This window comes from Carassius carassius, chromosome 6 (assembly GCF_963082965.1).
Source record: "Carassius carassius chromosome 6, fCarCar2.1, whole genome shotgun sequence".
In the NCBI taxonomy this organism is placed as follows: domain Eukaryota; kingdom Metazoa; phylum Chordata; class Actinopteri; order Cypriniformes; family Cyprinidae; genus Carassius; species Carassius carassius.
The window spans coordinates 38,696,257-38,717,244 of record NC_081760.1 but is presented as its reverse complement, the minus strand read 5'-3'; the positions used below and the strand labels follow the sequence as shown (position 1 = coordinate 38,717,244).

The 20,988-nt window shown below is 35.6% G+C and overlaps 1 protein-coding gene and 1 long non-coding RNA gene across 2 annotated transcripts; both read left to right on the top strand.

Annotated features, from left to right (window-relative positions):
• The first annotated feature begins 10 nt into the window (after positions 1 to 10).
• Positions 11 to 1,826, top strand: LOC132142061 (uncharacterized). Its single transcript, XR_009434020.1, has 3 exons — positions 11 to 300; positions 782 to 847; positions 1,158 to 1,826. It is a non-coding gene; the product is annotated as an uncharacterized LOC132142061 (long non-coding RNA).
• A 14,081-nt stretch (positions 1,827 to 15,907) lies between these two features.
• LOC132142864 (B-cell receptor CD22-like) lies at positions 15,908 to 18,951 on the top strand. Its single transcript, XM_059553051.1, has 10 exons — positions 15,908 to 16,076; positions 16,280 to 16,608; positions 16,707 to 16,955; positions 17,044 to 17,298; positions 17,391 to 17,642; positions 17,727 to 17,975; positions 18,063 to 18,150; positions 18,232 to 18,274; positions 18,525 to 18,694; positions 18,838 to 18,951. Exons 1-10 carry the CDS (start codon positions 15,922 to 15,924, stop codon positions 18,884 to 18,886), a joined length of 1,839 nt encoding a protein of 612 aa, XP_059409034.1. The 5' UTR covers positions 15,908 to 15,921; the 3' UTR covers positions 18,887 to 18,951.
• The last annotated feature ends 2,037 nt before the right edge of the window (positions 18,952 to 20,988 follow it).

The following is a 20,988-nucleotide window of genomic DNA, read 5'->3' as shown; positions in this document are numbered from 1 at the left end:
AATCGAGTTGTGATTGGCTGTAATTGTATCAAATCATTGTCTTTAAAGGTGGATGAAAAAGAGAAATAAAGCTCAGGTGAGGATATTAATTCGATTATTAGTAATTTACTGATCAGGTTATTGAACTCAAACACTGAAAGTCTGAATTTGTGGCTTTATCTCTTGAGATGATTACAGACATTAATTATTCTCTACCTATTCTTTTTTTTAATGGCAAAGGTCAATCATTCGGGACCTCATCATGACCGGCACAAATCTTGCAATAATGAATTGAATGAACCTGTTTATGCCAATGAAATGGTAGGTGTTTTAGCAGAGGTTTTCCTACAAAAGACTAAACTCTCTTCAGTTGTAGCCTAAGGAAATTAAACACTCTTCAATATCATTGTGAAAATAGCAAATGTCTTATTAAAATCTTATAAAATTGTATCTTATAAAATCTAAATTATGTCATTAATAACTCACCCTCATGTTGTTTCAAACCCGTAAGACCTCCGTTTTGGAACACAGTTTAAGATATAGCCCCTTTAAGATCAGCCCCTCCACTGAAACTGTGTGTACGGTATACTGTCCATGTCCAGAAAGGTAATAAAAACATCATCAAAGTACTCCATGTGACCTCAGAGGGTCAGTTAGAATTTTTTGAAGCATTGAAAATACATTTTGGTCCAAAAATAGCAAAAACTACGACTTTATTCAGCATTGTCTTCTCTTCCATGTCTGTTGTACAGAAATTTCTATAACACCGTTCTGATTTTATGTTGTCTCTTCATTCATAAAGGCTGTTCTACGTGGCCCTGATGTTTGTAAACCTGAACTGAACTCTTCTGTGTATGAAAATATTCCAGTAAGTAGGATCACATACAGTACTAGATCAGGGCTCTCAATTTTGGATCTTTAGGTCGCCTTTCCTGCAGAGGTTTAGCTCCGATCCTATTCAAGCATACCTGAGCAAGCTCATCAAGCTCTTCAGGATCACTAGAAAGTTACTGGCAGTGGGTTTGGTCAAGGTTGGGTTGGAGCTGAACTAGAGTTGAGAACCTCTGCACTAGATAATGAAAAAATACATATTAGCCTCTTCTCATGACTAATGTTCTTGATGCCTGTATTAAAAATATAATCATTCAATTATTTCTTTCTTTCTTTTTCAAATTCAGAATAAAAAGAAGAGGATGTAGTGTTTTGGACACACAGCAAACATTTTACATATTGATTTGTGGGCGGAGACCTGAATGATAGACAAGTGTGTGTAACTTTGCGCAAGAGTAATTCCAGTGAACAGCTGATATAACTGCCTTGAATTATTCCCTTAATATTTTTATTGTGGCCATAATAGCCAAATCTTTTCTTATCATCACAGTGTGTCAGTTATTATTGCAGGGCAAATTAATTGTAATTGAATAATAAAAGTAGGCCTTATCTAATAATAATAATAATAATAATAATAATAATAATAATAGGCTTAATAAGAAGAATGTAACAGGTCTAAATTAATTGAAAATGCCAAATCTTCTTAATATTGCCTTAATATTCTTAATAATATGTATTGCTTTTCAACAATGTCATCTGCTGCTGGTGTTGGGCCATTGTAGTAATAATAATAACTATTATTATTTTTATTTTTATAGGGCGGCCTATTATAACTCTGCTATCAAACTGCCCAGCTATTTCACTTCAGCACACCGTTTCACACACGAGGGGGTATTCTTGTTCCTGTGGCGGTGCGACGAGCTCGTCATGGGGCGCTTTATGACTGATGCACTGGATCAATTGAACTTTACTCCAAATATATGAATTTACCTGTTTTGAAAACTTTATATTTAACGTGTCCTTTTTTGTCCAATATAAGTGTTAAACTGTTATACTTTAATAAAGCTACTATCGATTTTCTCCGTTGACTGATTTTGCAGATCATTTAGACTGATAACTTCAGTGTGCAGATGCGGCAGATTTGTCACAGGACGCCCGATATTACAGTTGCGTCCAACTATATATGAAATAGCTGTTTTATACAGTATTTTTATATTTAACGTTTGTTTATCAGTATGTTTGAAATTATTATTTTTTATTATTGGTGATTCCATAGGCTCTCACTCACGCACCTGCACAGTTTAAAATACCAAATAATTATGCTATATCAAGATCAAAGAGTCTGTCTCTTATCATCGATCTCACGGGCTGATGATATGACAATTTGAAAAATTACCATATCGCCCAACACTAGATTCCATTCCACCTCAGCAGTGCCACAAACTGATCATCTCTATTCCACGCCGAATTGAGGCAGTAATTCAAGCAAAAGGAGCCCTTACAAGTATTGAGTACATGTACAGTAAATTAACATACTTCCAGAGGGCCACCAATTCATTATTTATTATTTATTTTATTTTTTTATTGGTCTTATCTTATTTGTTGAGATCGTAAATTGGTGGATTTTTGTTAAAAGTGAGCCAAAATCATCACAATTAAAAGCACCAAAGACAAAAACTAATTCAGTCGGTGTGCATTGAACTTATTTAATACACAAGTTTCACAATTTGATTTGAATTACTGAAATAAATGAACTTTTCCACAAAATTCTAATTTATTGAGATGCACCTTTATATGTATAATTTTTTACAATAAATAAGCTGTCACAGAGTATGAAATAAATACCCTCCAAACACGTGTTACCTCTCTTCAAAGGGGGAATGCCTTTGCCTAGACACAATTAATATTGATATTTCCACAATATTTACACTTGCAGAAATATACATTTGTTTACATTTTGCAGAACAGATAGAAGAAGATCAGTCAATGTGCATTTGGTTCGTTATATTCAGGTGTTCGGTAACTTCGCGGTCATGTTAGGAGTTTCACTCCTCTCCATGTCAGAGATTGTTTATTTAGTGTTCCTGTAGCTCAATTGGTAGAGCATTGCGATATCAAGTGCAAGGTTGGGGGTTCGATTCCCTGGGAACACATGATAAGTAAAATTGATAGCCTGAATGCTCTGTAAGTTGCTTTGGATAAAAAAGCGTCTGCTAAATGAATTCATTTATTAAGCATATTTAATACGTTATATATTTTAAATATAATTTAATTCAGTGAAGCAAATCTGAATTTTCATTAGCTGATGTTACTCCAGTTTTCAGAGTCATCATCCTTCATAAAATAATTATAATATATTGATTCATTACCAGTGCTGGAAACAGTTTTGCTGCTTAATATATTTATAAAATTCCCTCCATTGAAACTGAATGTACGGTATACTGTCCATGTCCAGAAAGGTAAGAAAAACATCATCAAAGTAGTCCATGTGACATCAGATGGTCAGTTAGAATTTTTTGAAGCATCGAAAATACATTTTGGTGCAAAAATAGCACTTTATTCAGGATTGTCTTCTCTGTTGTGAGAGAGAGTTCAAAACAAAGCAGTTTGTAATATCGGGTTCGCAAACGAATCATTCGATGTAACCGGATCTTTTTGAACCAGTTCACCAAATCGAATTGAATCATTTTAAATGGTGTGCGTCTCCAATACGCATTAATCCACAAATGACTTAAGCTGTTAACTTTTTAATGTGGCTGACACTCCCTCTGAGTTAAAACAAACCAATATCCCGGAGTAATTCATTTACTCTAACAGTACACTGACTGAACTGATGTGAAGAGAGAACTGAAGATTAAATTTAAAATTAAATCAAACATTTTTAATTTAAAATTTATGCATTTAGCAGATGCTTTTATCCAAAGCGACTTACAGTGCATTCAGGCTATCAATTTTTACATATCATGTTTTCCCGGGGAATCAAACCCCCAACTTTGCGCTTGTTTGCCCAGTGCTCTACCAATTGAGCTACAGGAACACTGAACACTGAAGAGGAACACTGAACCGAGTCAGATAATGAATGAACGACTGACTCGTTCTTGAGTTACTATGCAATATTTGTCCACTCACTGGAGCCTTTAGAATACAAACAATGCAACATGTACATCTTTTCTGTTTGTATTGTTTTGTGTATTGTTTGTCTTGTATTGTAACATACTTTTTCTTCTCTGTGTTACTGATGTTTATGTTACGTGTGACTGCACTGTTAGGATTGCTCAAATGTCACTATAATTGTACAGTGACAATAAAGAATCTTGAATAAGGATGTATTTTGTGTAACAAGACATCACTTGAAACAGCACATTATAGTGTGTCCAACTCATGATCAAACACACAAAATCTCTTTTAGCTACTCTTAGAAAGTGTAGAGAAATGTCTCATTTACCGAGAACAATGCAGATGACTTGAAGTTTTCTACAAACTCTTAAAGTCAATTTTCGTCATTCAGATAAATAAGACTGGTGTTGGTTGGTACTTTATCTGTAGTGTGAGTGACTACAAGTCTAACTATAGCTTCTGCTGGTTACGTCAAGTAACTGAAACCTCTGTTTGCCCATCTCCTTTTTACTCAGACGTGGACACATACAAGCACTGAATAAACTCTAACCTACTAATGTTTAATGTTGCAACATCTCAATTGATTTGATTTAAATCTGAAATGTTATATCTGTTCTAAATAAGGTTACACATACAAAAACAGGATTTAGGGGTAACATCGACATGAGACTGAAAAAAAAGAAAACTCTCACTGCTGTGTTGTGTGTGTGTGTGTGTGTGTGTGTGTGTGTGTGTGTGTGTGTGTGTGCACCTTGGATGGGTTCAATGCAGAACATGAATTCTGACTATGGATCACAATACTTGGCTGGATGTCATGTCATTTTCAAATCCTAAAACTACTTCCAGAGGTCACCATCTCCTGCTCCAGACATCAACACTAATGTGTATAAGTACATGTGCATATGTGTGTTTTAGTCCAGTAATGTTGTTCACTTGTTGAGGGAGGGACACTGTTGTTTCCACTGCTGGGTATTAATATAGTGTTAACCACAAATAATATGTCATCCTAGAGCTAAAAGTACATGTGATAAAACTAGAGTTTCAACACGGTAAGACAAACGCACTCATACTTCAATGAAAACTGATGATTATTGCTCATATAACATACGAGTCTTAACGTGAGAAATGTTAAGAATAGGGAGATGTAGATGTACTGTTCATGAGTGTATAAGTGCTGATTAATGCTGTATTATAGATATATTTGACGCTGATGTTGGTCAGAATGGCTCCTCGTCTTCCTCTGATCTTTCTGCTCATGATTCACGGTGAGTCTCTGTTACATTCACATTACAAACTCTCTGATGGTTTTATTTAAGACCTCACGATGAGCGGCTGATGAGCACTTTCTTCTGTCCTGTTCTCACATATTTCCCTTTAAACAGGAAATTTAGGTGAGAAACGTCAAAGGGCGTTTTATAAATATCCAGTAGTCTTCTGTTATTTGCTGCTCAGTGTCATGTGGTTAGGGACGTGTTCATTGTTCAGCGCATCTGATTGGACCAACAATCTGTCTAACACAAGATTGTGAATATTTTTGGCTCATGTTCTGGGAAGTAAGTGTTCAAATGTTAAATATTGTCAAAGGAGTTCACTACCATATAGATGAGGTTTGAGATGAAAAAGTAGAAACCAAAGAACTCCAATTGGGTCCTTATTAAATACTTTTCTTAGTCTTGTTTTTCCATTATATGATAGTGCAGCATGTTGTTCATGGCTGATTTCCTGGTTCAGATATTCACACATCTGTGCACTAAAGAACTCATGTGACACAGAAGGACCAACACGTGTACTGTTTCAGATTCATCACTGATAAACCTGATGGAAAATGGACTGGTTATCCAGGAGTGACTCTTACTGTCACAGGTGACTTTCATGAGGCTGAGCTCTTCTTCTGTGCATTATGTTGAATAATAATCAGTGTATGACAGCAGCACTAGATATAATGTGTGTGTTGTGTTCAGATCTTCAGGTGGAGGCTCCTGAGAGAGTGACAGAGGGTCATAATGTCAGTCTGACATGTAAAAGCAGCTGCACTCTGACTGACAGAGCAACATTTATCTGGTACAGAAACTCACAGCCATTAACTGAGAGAAGAGTTGACAAGCTAACGATTGCAAAAGTGATGCAGGTATCCCACCTAGAAATTTGTAATGTTCTAGGAACGTTTTCAGCGGCTAGTTTTATTTTAGTTCCCAGGATGTTCTGCTAAAAGTTAGGATAACATGCTCGAAAAACATTCTAAAAACGTTTATTGATAGCATTGTTACAACATTATTCTCTAACATTCTAATAAAGCTTCCCATCACACTAGATGTGAACTTACATTGCTCAGAAGTCAAAATGTTGGTTGAAAGTGAAAACCCAACCTCTGTTTGGTGTCAAACTCTAGCGTAAATAACTCCAAAAACAGTATTACCAACTGCACTTATTATAAACAAGATTTATTTCTGTCATACGTGTAAAAAAGTTCTTATTGAGATTAACAGAGTTGTTGAGGGTTTATTGAAAATAATAGTTTAGTTTGACGTCACCATTATGGTGATCGGTACTTAGGCAGTATGACTCTTTTTCAGTGTATCGGTTCATTTAATCGCTATAACTATATTTGTCATAGCAAAAGCAGTGCGAGAAATCCGTCGTCAGGTGATGTTGGTTATTGCTGATATTAAAACTTTTTTCACGTATTGATCTGATCAACTGGTTTTATCTGGAGTTGAATCTAAGCTATTAATGTTATATTAGAGACTATAGCAGATGCAGTGCATAAGATTCTATAAACTCATATTTTATGTTGTCTGTTCTTTACAAAAATTACATTGTTAATGAACTAGAGACTGTTTAGACACACAGAGACCTTAATAATTAGTGTATGAATCTCAACAATGGTGACAAGCTTCATGCCGCAATGCATTCTGGGTGCCACGGATGAGTTTTGCATGGTGTACCCAGAATACATTGCAGCATGAAGCATGTCACCATTGTTGAGATTCATACACTAAATCTCGATCTTTGTATGACAATTTTCTATTTGTTTTTAAATGCTTGTAATAATCTGCTTTAAATGCAACTGGCTCTCAGGCACTTGAGCCATTAGGCTGTTTTAATAAATAATATGCATTATACATTATATTGGGAGAAAACAGGCAGCCAGACCGCATATGTGTTGTATTAATCAATTGCAAGCAACTGGAGTCGTCTGACCACATGTTCTCTTGCTGTTTTTGCTATAATAAAGATTACAGCAGCTAAAGAACATCACTGACAAGTATGTGTCAAATTTCACAACTAACGTGAACACTTACCACCATTATGGTGACATCAAACCAAACTATTACTTTTAAACAGACATCCAACATCTAAACATATGCTTAAATCTTAATTAGAATGTTAGGGGATAATGTTCTAATAATGTTATTAATAAACATTTTTTGAATGTTTTTAGAGAACGTTATCCTATCTTTTGAGAGAACGTTCTGGGAACAAAAATAAAACTACCTGCTAAAAACATTGTTAGAACAATCCATGGGAATGTTCTTAGAACATTTTTAGAACAAAAAAATTCTAGCTGGGGTACTGCACTCACGTATATAAAATGAAAGTGAATGATGGTGTGGTGTTGGCGCAGTGGATAAGACACACGTCTTTGGCGTGAGAGACCCAGGTTCGAATCCACTGTGAGACACCAATGTGTCCCTGAGCAAGACACTTAACCCCTAGTTGCTCCAGAGGCGTGCGACCTCTGACATATATAGCAATTGTAAGTCGCTTTGGATAAAAGCGTCTGCTAAATGAATAAATGTAATGATCAAAATTAATCTGATAAGATTGATTGATATTATCAGAAATATGGTGTGAATTAAGTTATTTTTTATCACTTTAAAAAAACAGAGAGTGATAGTAAGATAGAGATTCTAGAGAAAAAAAAAAAAAAAAAAAAAAAAAACAGCCGATCAGCTCCAGCAAGGCCAACAGTTAGCAGAGAAAACACTGTCTAACAGCGACACCCGCAGTCAGGGAGGAAATCCAAGTTTATCCACAATATCCAAGTTTATCTCATAGATGCACCAAAAAGTGTCTCAGTGTTCAAACCCTCCTGCTCTGAACTTCAGCTGGTTTAAAGGAGGAATGTTTGTAGGATCTGGAAGAATCTACAGCATCTCGAAGATCAGCTCTGTGTGTTGTGATGTCATGCCCCTTACCATAGTCGCCTGCTGCGAGCTTCAGTTGTAAATATATCGTCAAAATCAAATCAATTTGATTCTAAGTTTGTCCGTCTTGGGAAAGCTAGTTTATCTCCAGCATAGTGATAACACTCATTGTCTTCTCTAGTGCAGTTCAACCAGGTCTCGTCCCATTCGTCGATATTTGTTTTATCACAAATCCTGGAATATGTGTTGTAGTCTAAACGAGTTATTTGTTGTAGTTTTTGAAATGTAATTTATGTTAAATGAAATATCTCCCTTTAAATAGCAATTTGAGCTTTGTAACTTTGTAACATGGTTCATCTAGAGAGATTTCTGACAAAAACTTGTCCAGAGAAATTATTTTGTCAAAGCCTTTAGTGGAAATAATAACATTTTCAACAAAGGCCTGTAGTGACCTGCATTGTGAACACAATATCCAAGTTTATCTCAGGATGCATGCATTATATTTCCCTAATTGACCTGTTTGAGTCAGTACAAGATTGTGGTGCGCATGGACGCAGCGGCTTTACATGGCTTTATGCTCTCCCGTTCAGTGCTTTACTCTTATGGTTTTGTTTAATTGTCTACTCATAATTGTTAAGACCAGTCTGGCGAATCACAATTACAGCTGATTAGATATCTTAATCAAGAAGTTACAAGCAAATTTCTGGAGTAACAGAATGGAGGAGATGGCCAGGACACACAGCTCTCCATTGTCTGTTATTGGCCTTAACACAAACCACCTTTTCTGAGTGTATTTCTAACAAATGCCAGATCACTCGCTAATAAAAGTTGCATAAAGTTAAAAGAGTTACAACTGCAAAATCTGATTGCTTAAAGTTTATGCAGATCGCTGCAAACAACGTCATTTAGGACTGCTGCATTATTTTGATAACAGAGGCATGGCTGAACCCACACATACCTGACACCACTATGGAGTTAGCCAGGCAGACAGCATTACATTGGGACAAAAACAAATATTCTGGTAGAACCCAGGGCAGTGGGCTCTACATCTACATAAATGATGACTGGTGCACCAATGCAACATCATTGGTAGTCACTGTTCTCCCGATTTGGAGTACTTAACTGTTAAATGCACGTCCTTCTATCCACCTCTGGAGTTTACCTTTGTTATTGTTACAGCTGTTTACATCCCACCAGATGCTAATGCCAACACAGCTCAAAGCTACTTGCTATAAAATCAGACTGTCCATCCTGATGCAATTCACATCACCGAAGGGGATTTTGAAGTGACTTTGAAGTGAGAGAGACAGAGTACTCCCACTATCCACACCCACCCTCAATGGGCATGCACCTCCATTCATAGTGCAGGAACACAGGGTGAGGGGTGTGCTCAGGGTTATTAACCCAAGGAAGGCCACAGGCCCAGATGGAGTAACCGAAAGAGTACTCAGGAGTGTGCAGACCAGCTCTCTGCTGTCTTCACAAAGCTTTTCAACCTGTCCCTGTCAACAGCCACCATCCCTACCTGTCTGAAGTCAGCAACAATTATCCCACTACCAAAGAAAACATCCATTAGTGGCCTTGATGATTATCGCACTCTGCCCAGTTACAATGTAGTGCTTTGAGAAGCAGATGCAGCAGTACATCAAAGCCAGCCTTCCAGACAGTTTCAGCCTTCAGATTCCTGTACACAAACATTGCTAAAGATCTCTCCTGGAGCACAAACCCCAGCAGCTGTCAAAAAGGCACAGCAGCAACTCTATTTCTTACAGATTCTCAGGAAGAACCACCTGAAAAAGAAGCTGCTAGTGTCCTTCTATCACCGTTCCATTGACAGTGTGATAACTTACTCCATCTCCACATGGTATGCTAGCAGCTCAGTGGCAGATAAGAAAGCTCTCCAGAGGGTGATCAACTCAGCACAAAAATCATTGGTTGCCCTCTGGCTTCCTTAAAATAACTTAACACTTCTGGGGCAGCAAACATTTTAAAGGATCCTTCCCATCCTTTAACATCAACTGTTTGAACTGCTGCCCTCTGGTAAACATTGTAAGTCCATCAAAGTGTGGACCAGTAGACCCAAGAACAGCTTTTACCCAAGCATTGTATGGGAGCTGAACATTGCCGGCATACACAAATACTGTTTGTCTTTCTGTTGGGGCTATTTATATCTCAACCTACACAGGTTAATACCCCCTGTATACCTCAGTGTGCTCTCACTATGTAAATGTTCACACTTTATATTATTAAGTTCTGTTTACATTCTGTTACACTAACCTCTTCATAGTGTGCGATATTATTGTGCAACATTCCTATGCAATATGTGTCCACTCACTGGAGCCTTTAGAATACAAACAATGCAACATGTACATCTTTTCTGTTATGTGCCAACTGTGCAGTAATGTGTGCAATACGATATTAAATAAGGCTTAAATTTGCATCGCCTTGTTGGTGCTGTCTTTGTTTTGTATTGTTAAACAGCAAACCGGTTATTACTGACTGTATTGCAGATAAGTCTTAACTTTGCACTGTTGCCTTGTTTGTATTGTTTTGTGTATTGTTTGTCTTGTATTGTAACATACTTTTTCTTTTTCTTCTATGTGTTACTGATGTTTATGTTACGTGTGACTGCACTGTTAGGATTGCTCAAATGTCACTATAATTGTACAGTGACAATAAAGAATCTTGAATAAGGATGTATTTTGTGTAACAAGACATCACTTGAAACAGCACATTATAGTGTGTCCAACTCATGATCAAACACACAAAATCTCTTTTAGCTACTCTTAGAAAGTGTAAAAATGTCTCATTTACCGAGAACAATGCAGGTGACTTGAAGTTTTCTTCAAACTCTTAAAGTCCATTTTCGTCATTCAGATAAATAAGACTGGTGTTGGTTGGTACTTTATCTTTAGTGTGAGTGACTACAAGTCTAACTATAGCTTCTGCTGGTTACGTCAAGGAAGTGAAACCTCTGTTTGCCCATCTCCTTTCTACTCAGACGTGGACACATACAAGCACTGAATAAACTCTAACCTACTAATGTTGAATGTTGCAACATCTCAATTGATTTGAATTAAATCTGAAATGTTATATCTGTTCTAAATAAGGTTACACATACAAAAACAGGATTTAAGGGTAACATCCACATGATACTGAAAAAAAAAAATCTTGTGAATAATGAAATTAAATTGAATTGGTAAAAAAAATCTTAAATATATACATGGAAAATCATAATAAGAAAAGAAGCCACAAGCGATATAACTTTTGTAGATGTATTTTGACACACTGGAGATTAGCTGATCAAATGTGTGTATGTGTAACAGGAAACATCTACACAGTCGCTGTCATGTTTTGCCTATTAATAGAATGACACAGAACATGTAAATAAGTAATAGATCCATGTAGCAGTTTTTTTACTGTATACTGAGTGTTAAGATCTCCTCCACCCCTCATCGGTTTAGGACACACTCAGAATCACAGACAAATAAGAAACACCATGGCAGGTGTCGATTTAAAAGTGTGCACATTTCCTACCTTTTTTGTAAATGTAACTCATTCTCGGAGCTTTATTCTGTTGTTTCAGGTTTGTACATTGTTATTCAGATGTTAGAAAAAAGATGTTGGTTTTACAAGTATAAAACACCAAATGACATTTACACATTGTTCAGTAAAGGGGGAGGGGAGATGGGGATTCCCCCAACTACATGCCATCTTTTCTATTTTTTTTTTTTTTGTTTGTTTTGTTTATTTGTTCCAATAATAGGAATAAAATCACCCGGCATGCAAAATACCAACATATATACTGTATATATATATATATATATATATATATATATATATATATATATATATATATATATAGATATAGTAAGTAAACTTTGCAACATTGCCAACAACAATAAAATCAGAGAAAAAAAAGTAGAAGAAAAGCCCAACAGTCCTGATGAGCCAGAGGCGAAAACTGCTGTAAAATCAACTCCCAGAAGCTTCCGTAAATGGCACAGATTTACAGAAAATCACTGATGTTTGACAAATAAATATTTTTTCATACATGTTCCCAATCTCAAATCTCAAATGACAAGGGATCTATTTATAATCATGTTTCTATTAATTAGCCTGCTAACTCTTTGTCTCAAATAACTGGGATATAGAGAGCATTCACAGTTTATATGGAAGGAACGCATGTAGGCCGAGACAGACTGGACATCTGTGTATCTTGCTCCGCCTAAGAAATATTGCGTCACCCCTGGAAATATTTGGAAATATTACAAAGTCTGTAAACAGAGTTTTAACAGAGGCCATAGACATAAAGACAGACGCAAAGAGGAGAGAACAGACGCATCAGCAGAGAGAACACTGTACAGGTGGGTCAAGCGCTCTGTTTGTACACTGTAAAAAAAGTCAGTAAAATATACAGCAAAACACCGTCAAATTCCAACGGTAATGGAGCGTAAAACCAAAAACTTCCTTTTACTTTATTAAATAGATTGAATAACCGTTAATTGTGAGACTGGATAAAACTTTGTTTTTTACTGTAATAAAATGTTGAAATTAGAAATATTTTCTGTGAAAACAAATAAATATGCATACATTTTACAATTAAATATTGTAATGTTGAAAATGTCTGAAAACCATAGATTTTACGGTATTATTTGAGTAAAACTACATCTTTTGGGTATAAGTATAAATCTGTAGATTTTTAAGCAAACAAAAACATCCATATTTACAGAAGCAAGATGTTAAAAAATAGGGTCCACCGTAATAATACCACCAGTAAATACCATTTAAAAACAGCAAATATCAGCAGTAAAAGACAATAAAATTGATAGTATTTTTTATTTTAGAATTCAGATACTGATATACAGATTAAACTGTCAAATTTACAGTAAAATACCGGCAGCTGTGGTTGCCAGGAATATACCGTGAAAAAAATGTGGAATCTGTAAAAGACAATACGGTATACTGGTTTTGTAACCCTAAATTTTACATTAGACAACGTATTTTTTTTTACCAAAATCATGGTAGAAAAAAACAAATATATTTGTTAATTATACAGTAATTTTATGTAAAAAATGCAACATAGCCTTTTACAGATATAATAATATATCTCTGTAAAAAAAAAAAAAAAAGAGTTGCATCAACTTAAAAAAATAAGGCAAATTATCGCAAGCGATTTTTTGAGTAAACTTAACAAACGGGACTAAAGTCCACCCAACTTAAAATAATAATAATAATAAGTTGTCACAACATAAATAGTCATGTTAACCTTAAAAATATCAGAACAAAATATATTTTGTTTACTGAACACAAGGCCTATTATCTATAAGCATACACAATTTTAAAGTGAAAAAAAGTGGCATGACATTCAGCCAAGTATGGAGACTTATACTCAGAATTCATGCTCTACATTTCACCCATCATGCACACACACCCGGAGCAGTGTTCAGCATTTACGCTGCAGCAGTTGGGGTTTCAGTGCCTTGCTCAAGGGCACCTCAGTCATGGTATTGCCAGCCCAAGTTTCGAACCCACAACCCTAGGGTTAGGAGTCAAACTCTCTAACCACTAGCCCACAAATTTACTTTATTCAAGTTGTCTAAATAAATAAAAGACCATAACACGGTTCAAATAACTATTTTTATTATTGAAAGTTTTTGTCCAAAGCACTAGGACATACCAAGTCTTGTATATTAACTTCTTTACTCAATGCATTTTACACTGAACTCAACACATGGTACATAATGCATGTTAAATAAATCCAGTGTTAATTATACCTTCATACGTTAGCAGTCTTGTGGCATGAAGTCACATGTATTTAACATTTTTGTTTGTTTTTAAAGGAACTATTACTTGAAAATTACTATATTGCGTATTTTAACATCAACCTAATCCACTGGGCAAAGTTACATCCAGTGGACGTCTTTTTATGTCTTTGCAGACGTTGAAAAGACGTCCACTGAGGAGACAGAATGTTTTTATGATGTCTTTTTTTTAAAATGTTTTTTATGTCTTCTGTACGTCCGATATAGACGTTCACAGATCCTCCTTACAAGGTTTTGTGACTTTATTTCTGTCAGACATCTAGAGAAGCTCTTATTGAGAATTAACAGGTTTAAATGTTGATACGTGATTCATTTGAAGTCACCATTGTGGTGGAAAGTGTTTGGTTTAGGTCGGATCTTGGTTCAGTTACTTCTTGCGTTAGCTTGTCTATTGTTACTGTATCGGTGAATTTTAAAATGCTGTTTTTATGGCAAAGAAAGACAAAATTTAAGAGAGTTCAGGTGTTATCAGCTCTTTGATGGTGTTAGGTTGTCTCTTGCTGTTGTAACTGTGTTATAAAACACTCTTATTGTGGCAGAGAGAGAGTTGAGATCAAGCGTACACTACACATCTTGCTTGTAATGGTATCAAATTATAGCAAAATCAGATGGTAATGTATTGTTGCGACTGTGGATTTTTTTTATGGATCGAAACCTTGCAGAAAAAATTATTTCTATAAAACCGTTAATTGTCGTCATAAACAGACATCAAGATTTTGGATATGCATCACATCAATGGTGACAATCAGAACAAAAAAGGCTGTAAAAATAAGGATGAGTTTGTGCTATGGAGCTCTTTTGTTTCTCACCGTTGTTGTGATGCATATGCTAAATCTAGAAGTCTGTGTGTGTGAATACATGAAACTTTTACTCAAATTATTCCAAACGCATTCATTTTGACCATCTTCAAGATAAGTTTTTTGTCGTGGCCTAGTGGTTAGAGAGTTTGACTCCTAACTCTAGGGTTGTGAGTTCGAAACTCGGGCTGGCAATACCATGACTGAGGTGCCCTTGAGCAAGGCACTGAAACCCCAACTGCTCCCCGGGCGCCGCAGCATAAATGATGAACACTGCTCTGGGTGTGTGTGTGCACGATGGGTTAAATGTAGAGCATGAATTCTGAGTATAAGTCTCCATACTTGGCTGACTGTCACTAAGTTGCCTTAATTTTTTAAGTTGATGCAACTTTTTTTTTACAGTGTATATATTATAACTTTTTTTTTTACTGCAAATATCCGTAAAAAGCTATGGAAAGTTGCATTTTTTACATAAAATTACTGTATAATAAATATATTTGTTTTTTTTCTACCATGATTTTGGTAAAAAAAATACGTTTTCTACTGTAAAATTTAGGGTTACAGAACCAGTATACCGTATTGTCTTTTACAGATTCCAGATTTTTTTTGTACGGTATATTCCTGGCAACCACAGCTGCCGGTATTTTACTGTAAATTTGACAGGTTTTTTTTAACAGTGTAATGTTGGAAATAATTTTCAGTCCAGCCCTGAATGTCCCTCGGGTGTCAGTGTCAGACGTTTGTATTTTTAGACTTTGGGTACTTTTTCACTTCTGTGTTTAGTATGTGTCATGAAAGTCTTACATGCAATATGTGTTTATTCCTTGCTGTCATTTACAATTTATGATCTATTAAAAAATCTGCAAAATAAACTTTTTTTTCTTGGATTTGCAAAGCGATAAAATATATTTATTTATTTTAAAATATTTATTTAATTAAATATTTTATGTTAGTAGAGGAAGAAAAAAAGACAAAGACAGGAAATGAGGAGGAAATGATGCAGCTCTGGTTATAAATGAGGCAGAGAAATCTTCCTTATGTCTCATGTATCATTTGCTTTCAGCTGATGAGGTGTCCTGCGCTAAGGTATGAACAATTTCTTATTAATGTTTCTAGACTGAAAAAAAAAATGGTGCAGGGTTTCCTTTGAAGCAATTTTCACTCAGAATTTGCTTTATATTTCACAAATAATTACAAAGAACATGAAAATTGTAGGTAAAAAGAATGAAAAGTATTTTTCTTGTAAAATATCCACCTCACAGTTTCATCTCAGTCATGCTGGAATACTGTAATTGCTGTGTTGTAGTTGTTGCTATGGTGATGTCAGTCAGAATGGCTCCTCCTCTTCCTGTGATCTTTCTCCTCATGATTCACAGTGAGTTTTGAAACACTTGTATGTGCTTTTATTTTCGTCAGTCTATAATAGTACAGCATGCTGTTTATGTCTCAAGAGTGTTTAACGTGTTAATGAAGTGTGTCTTTATCCAGTGATTTCCTTATTAATGTAATGTTGTTTTACTTAACAAATATTGATAATAATTGTAGTATTTGTTTTAATAAAACTCATTTCAGCTGTTTTCAGTGAAAAAAGTTGGGGTGTGAGTTACAGTCCTTCACACATCTGTGCACTAAAGAACTCATCAGTGATAATGAGCTGCACTTATACATACCCTACTGGATATAAGATCAAGAAAGTGTTCTGGACCAAAAAACGCATAGACCCTCCAGATCTGTCTGAGGATCCTGAATACAGTCAGAGGCTTCAGTATCTGGGAGACAAACAGCAGAACTGCACCATCAGACTGAGTCATGTGACACAGAAGGACCAACACATGTACTGTTTCAGATTAATCTCTGATAAACCTGATGGAAAATGGATTGGTTATCCAGGAGTGACTCTTAATGTCACAGGTGACTTTCATGAGGCTGAGCTCTTCTTCTGTGCATTATGTTGAATAATAATCAGTGTATGACAGCAGCACTAGATATAATGTGTGTGTTGTGTTCAGATCTTCAGGTGGAGGCTCCTGAGAGAGTGACGGAGGGTCATAATGTCCGTCTGACATGTAAAAGCAGCTGCACTCTGACTGACAGAGCAACATTCATCTGGTACAGAAACTCACAGCCATTAACTGAGAGAAGAGACAGAAACAATCAACTCCTGCTGCAGTCAGTCAGAAGAGAGGATGCAGGCAGATACAGCTGTGCTCTACATGGACACACTTACATCTCTCCTGCTGCTCAGCTCAATGTCTCCTGTGAGTACAGATTCATTAGTTCTTCTTAAGAACCTGGAAACTGTGTTTGAACGGGATGATATAAGGATTTAATATGTGTCCTTTATAGATGCACCAAAGAGTGTCTCAGTGTCCATCAGTCCATCTGGTGTAATAGTGGAGGGAGATTCAGTGACTCTGATCTGCAGCAGTGATTCAAACCCTCCTGCAGAAATCAGCTGGTTTAAAGGAGGAACATCTGTAGGATCTGGAAGAATCTACAGCATCTCAAAGATCAGCTCTGATCACAGTGGAGAATACAAGTGCAGATCCATCAATGAACATGGAGGGAAATACTCCGATGCTGTAAATTTAAACATAATGTGTGAGTTAATGATCATCTGCGCCTTGTTCAAAATTTCAAAATTCAAATTTCATCTAATATTTATTGTGATTATTCATTTTTGTCCTTTTAAGACCCTCCAAAGAACGTCTCAATGTCCATCAGTCCATCTGTAATAGTGGAGGGAGATTCAGTGACTCTGAACTGCAGCAGTGATTCAAACCCTCCTGCAGAAATCAGCTGGTTTAAAGGAGAAACATCTGTAGGATCTGGAAGAATCTACAGCATCTCAAAGATCAGCTCTGATCACAGTGAAGAATACAAGTGTAGATCTATCAATGAACATGGAGAGAAATACTCTGCTGGTCTGACTTTAAACGTCATGTGTGAGTTAATGATGATTCAGTCTAATTCTTTGTCACCTTAGATTTATCGTTATTGATAATTATATCTTTATTTTAATTTTTAAGACCCTCCCAGGAACGTCTCAGTGTCTATAAATGGAGCAGGTGTAATAGTGGAGGGAGATTCAGTGACTCTGATCTGCAGCAGTGATTCAAACCCTCCTGCTCTGAACTTCAGCTGGTTTAAGGAGAATCAAAGCTCATCTGTTGGATCTGGACAGAGTTTCAGTGCACTACAGAGTGGACGCTTCTACTGTGAGGCTCACAATCAACATGGATCTCAGAGATCAGACGCTGTTACTGTCACTGTTAAAGGTAAATCAGTTGGACACAATAAAATCATGGTTTCTATTCCTATGCAGACATTATGTTGTATTTTAGTATTAATATTTTCTGTTTTAGGTGGACATAATACAGTCCTGTACGCAGCTGTAGTGATTGCAGTCGGATGTGGAGTTTTATTTCTTATCTGCATCATTATATTCATGAGGTGAGATCTTTGGTTTCATACAGTATTTCACATTGGTGTACTCATTCATAATTATTAATTATGTTTATCTCTGCTCTACAGGAAGAGACAAGGAAGTGCAGTGTCAGACGCAAGGCAGATTCAGGTCAGAACATGCAGTGTAGAAATATCATTCATCTTCAAAGTGAAATTACATGCGGTGCTGTGATGTACAATATATGTTTGACTTGTTTGGTATCTTGTTTGGTATAATCCAGCATGTCAAAGAATGAGAAATCAGTGTGTTTTATTCAATCTTCTTACAGGGATCTAATGTTTGCAGGAACAGGAATCTCATGCAGGTGATTTTAGTTTTATAGTTTACTTTTCTGAAATGTCTTGGCTTCTTCCTCCAGCTTGATGACGATCATCTGTATGCCAGAGTTTCTGCCAACAGAACAGATCAGACTGCAGGAAAGACTCCTGAATCCACAGATACTATAAACTACTCAAACATCCAATACATCAGAAACGATGAAAGCAATTATGAGAATCTGAGAATGAACCATCCTGATTCAGCTGTGGGGTGAGAAACTAAACAGATTTGAAACATTTTCTCATGTGATATCAAAACATTTTTTATATGATCAGCTCCTGAATGACTTGTTTTGGCTCTCAATCAGTCTAGAAAAAAGCTCATTCTTCATATTTGATTATGTCATTCCACAGAGCCGTTGTGATGATGCATAAATCAGTGATTTACAGCACAGTCAAATGATCCAGGTCCCGTCCAGTGGATTGTAAATGTAAACTCCACCAAATGTTTATAATAGTGATTTAATTGTGTCAAGTCACATCACATTTCTCCTTCTCTGTTGATTGCCTGTAGTTAAAGTGCTGTTCAGTCGTACCAACACACAAACTAGAAGAATTTCCGAAGTGGTTGTTTATATCATTGAACCTAGATTTTTTGTCAAGTCTGTGTCTGTGTGGGAAGTTACACCATACAGCATTGACTGTCTGCATTAAATGTGTGTTGAAACACTTTCTGTGCAAAAAAAAAACAAAAAACTTTAAACTTGTTTTATGAAATATGAAAAACATACACAAAACACAAAAACAGATGCTTACTTAAGAGTGACTAAGCCAAATGATGATGTAACATTGAGACTGGAATTCATGGAAATGTACAAAATGTGCTATTAACAGAAAGTGTTTCAACAGGCAACTGAAATTTTTCCTGTCATGTTAATTTCAATGCGTGTTTAATATATTGGTATATTTTAAGATTTCAGTACAGTTTAAATGTGTTTGGTGATGTTGTAATGATATCTGACAGTAAAGATACATCCCTACTCATCCAGATCACATCTGATGGTGATTTCTTGTTGATATGGTTTTGATGTGTACATCAGCTTGACACAGTACGGTTTCATCTCGTCATTGCCAATGACGTGATGTTGAGATACTTTTATACAATTTTATGCATTTTAACAGGAAATAAAGGAATGTTCAATGTCTAATATTTTTCTAACAACATGATGTAATCGCACACCTTTTATGCGGTAGAGAAAACTCTTTTGCGCATGTTGAAGATCAGGTCCGTTCTTCCATAGTGCAGTACAATAACTTTAACTTTATTGTGTGCTTTAGAGTCAGACGGCTTCTGATTGGCTTTCAGTGTTTTTATCGTTCATCATTTGGGGAAAAGGATCCCAACAGTGGAGGCCATGCATTTCACACCTAGGCCTTCAGCTTGTCCTATCCCCCTCTTAATACTATAATTATGACACCACGGCTATATTAGAAATGAATACAATTTTATACAGAAATGCAGTAACAGGGCATTGCATCACAGACACATCTCATGTAGCTGGAATGAATGTCATTACTAAAGCAAGAAACCCAACACCAGTCTCCGTTCACTGCAGCCACAGCTGCCCCATGCACAATCTCTAGATGAAGCATCAACATTAACCTAATAAAATGACAAAAATATAGTCCACCTGAACCAAGGACTGTAAAAAAAACAAAAAAAAAAACAAGGTATACTATGCACCTTCACTCTCTTCCATTGCAGCCATCTTGTATGGAATGAAGAATCCAGCCATAGATAGAAATAAATAAATAAATAAATAAATGTACAAATAAATGTAAAAAGCAAATATGAACAAATAATATATATATAGCTAAAATAAAGTTATAAAAGTTAAAAAAGCAAAAATAAATAATTATAATTTGATTTCCTTATATATATGTTGTTGTTGTTTTTTTTTACATTTATTTATTTCCACTTTTATTTATTTTCACATGTATATGTTTATAGGCTACGCTTCTTGTTCTTGTTTTGGCACCACTGAGTGTCACTGTGGCCTCACAGCTTACCCCTCGCCTCTTCTGACTCGATAAAACACACCCTCCACATTACCCTACAGATAAAGAAATATAGACATAAATAAATGTGGAAATAAATACACTTATAAATAGCTAAATGTAGAAATAAATAAATGTGGAAATAAATACATAAATGAGAAAATAAATAAAAGTGGAAATGAATACATGTATAAATAAATAAATAAATGTGGTAAAATATAAAAATAATACAATAGGAAATAAAATTATAAATAATTTATTTTTGCTTTTTTATCTTTTCTTAGTATAGTTATTTATATATTTATTTATATTTGCTTTTTTTTTATTTCTTTGCACATTTCTTTATGTATTTCTAATTATGGCAGGATTGGCATTCCATACCCCTGACCCTGTTTTAATTAGCTTGACTGATTTTGATATCTGCTGACTGCCATAAGAGACTTGTTAAAATAAGATAAATACAACTACTAACCACCATATTTAAAAAGTAACGCATATATTTTATAC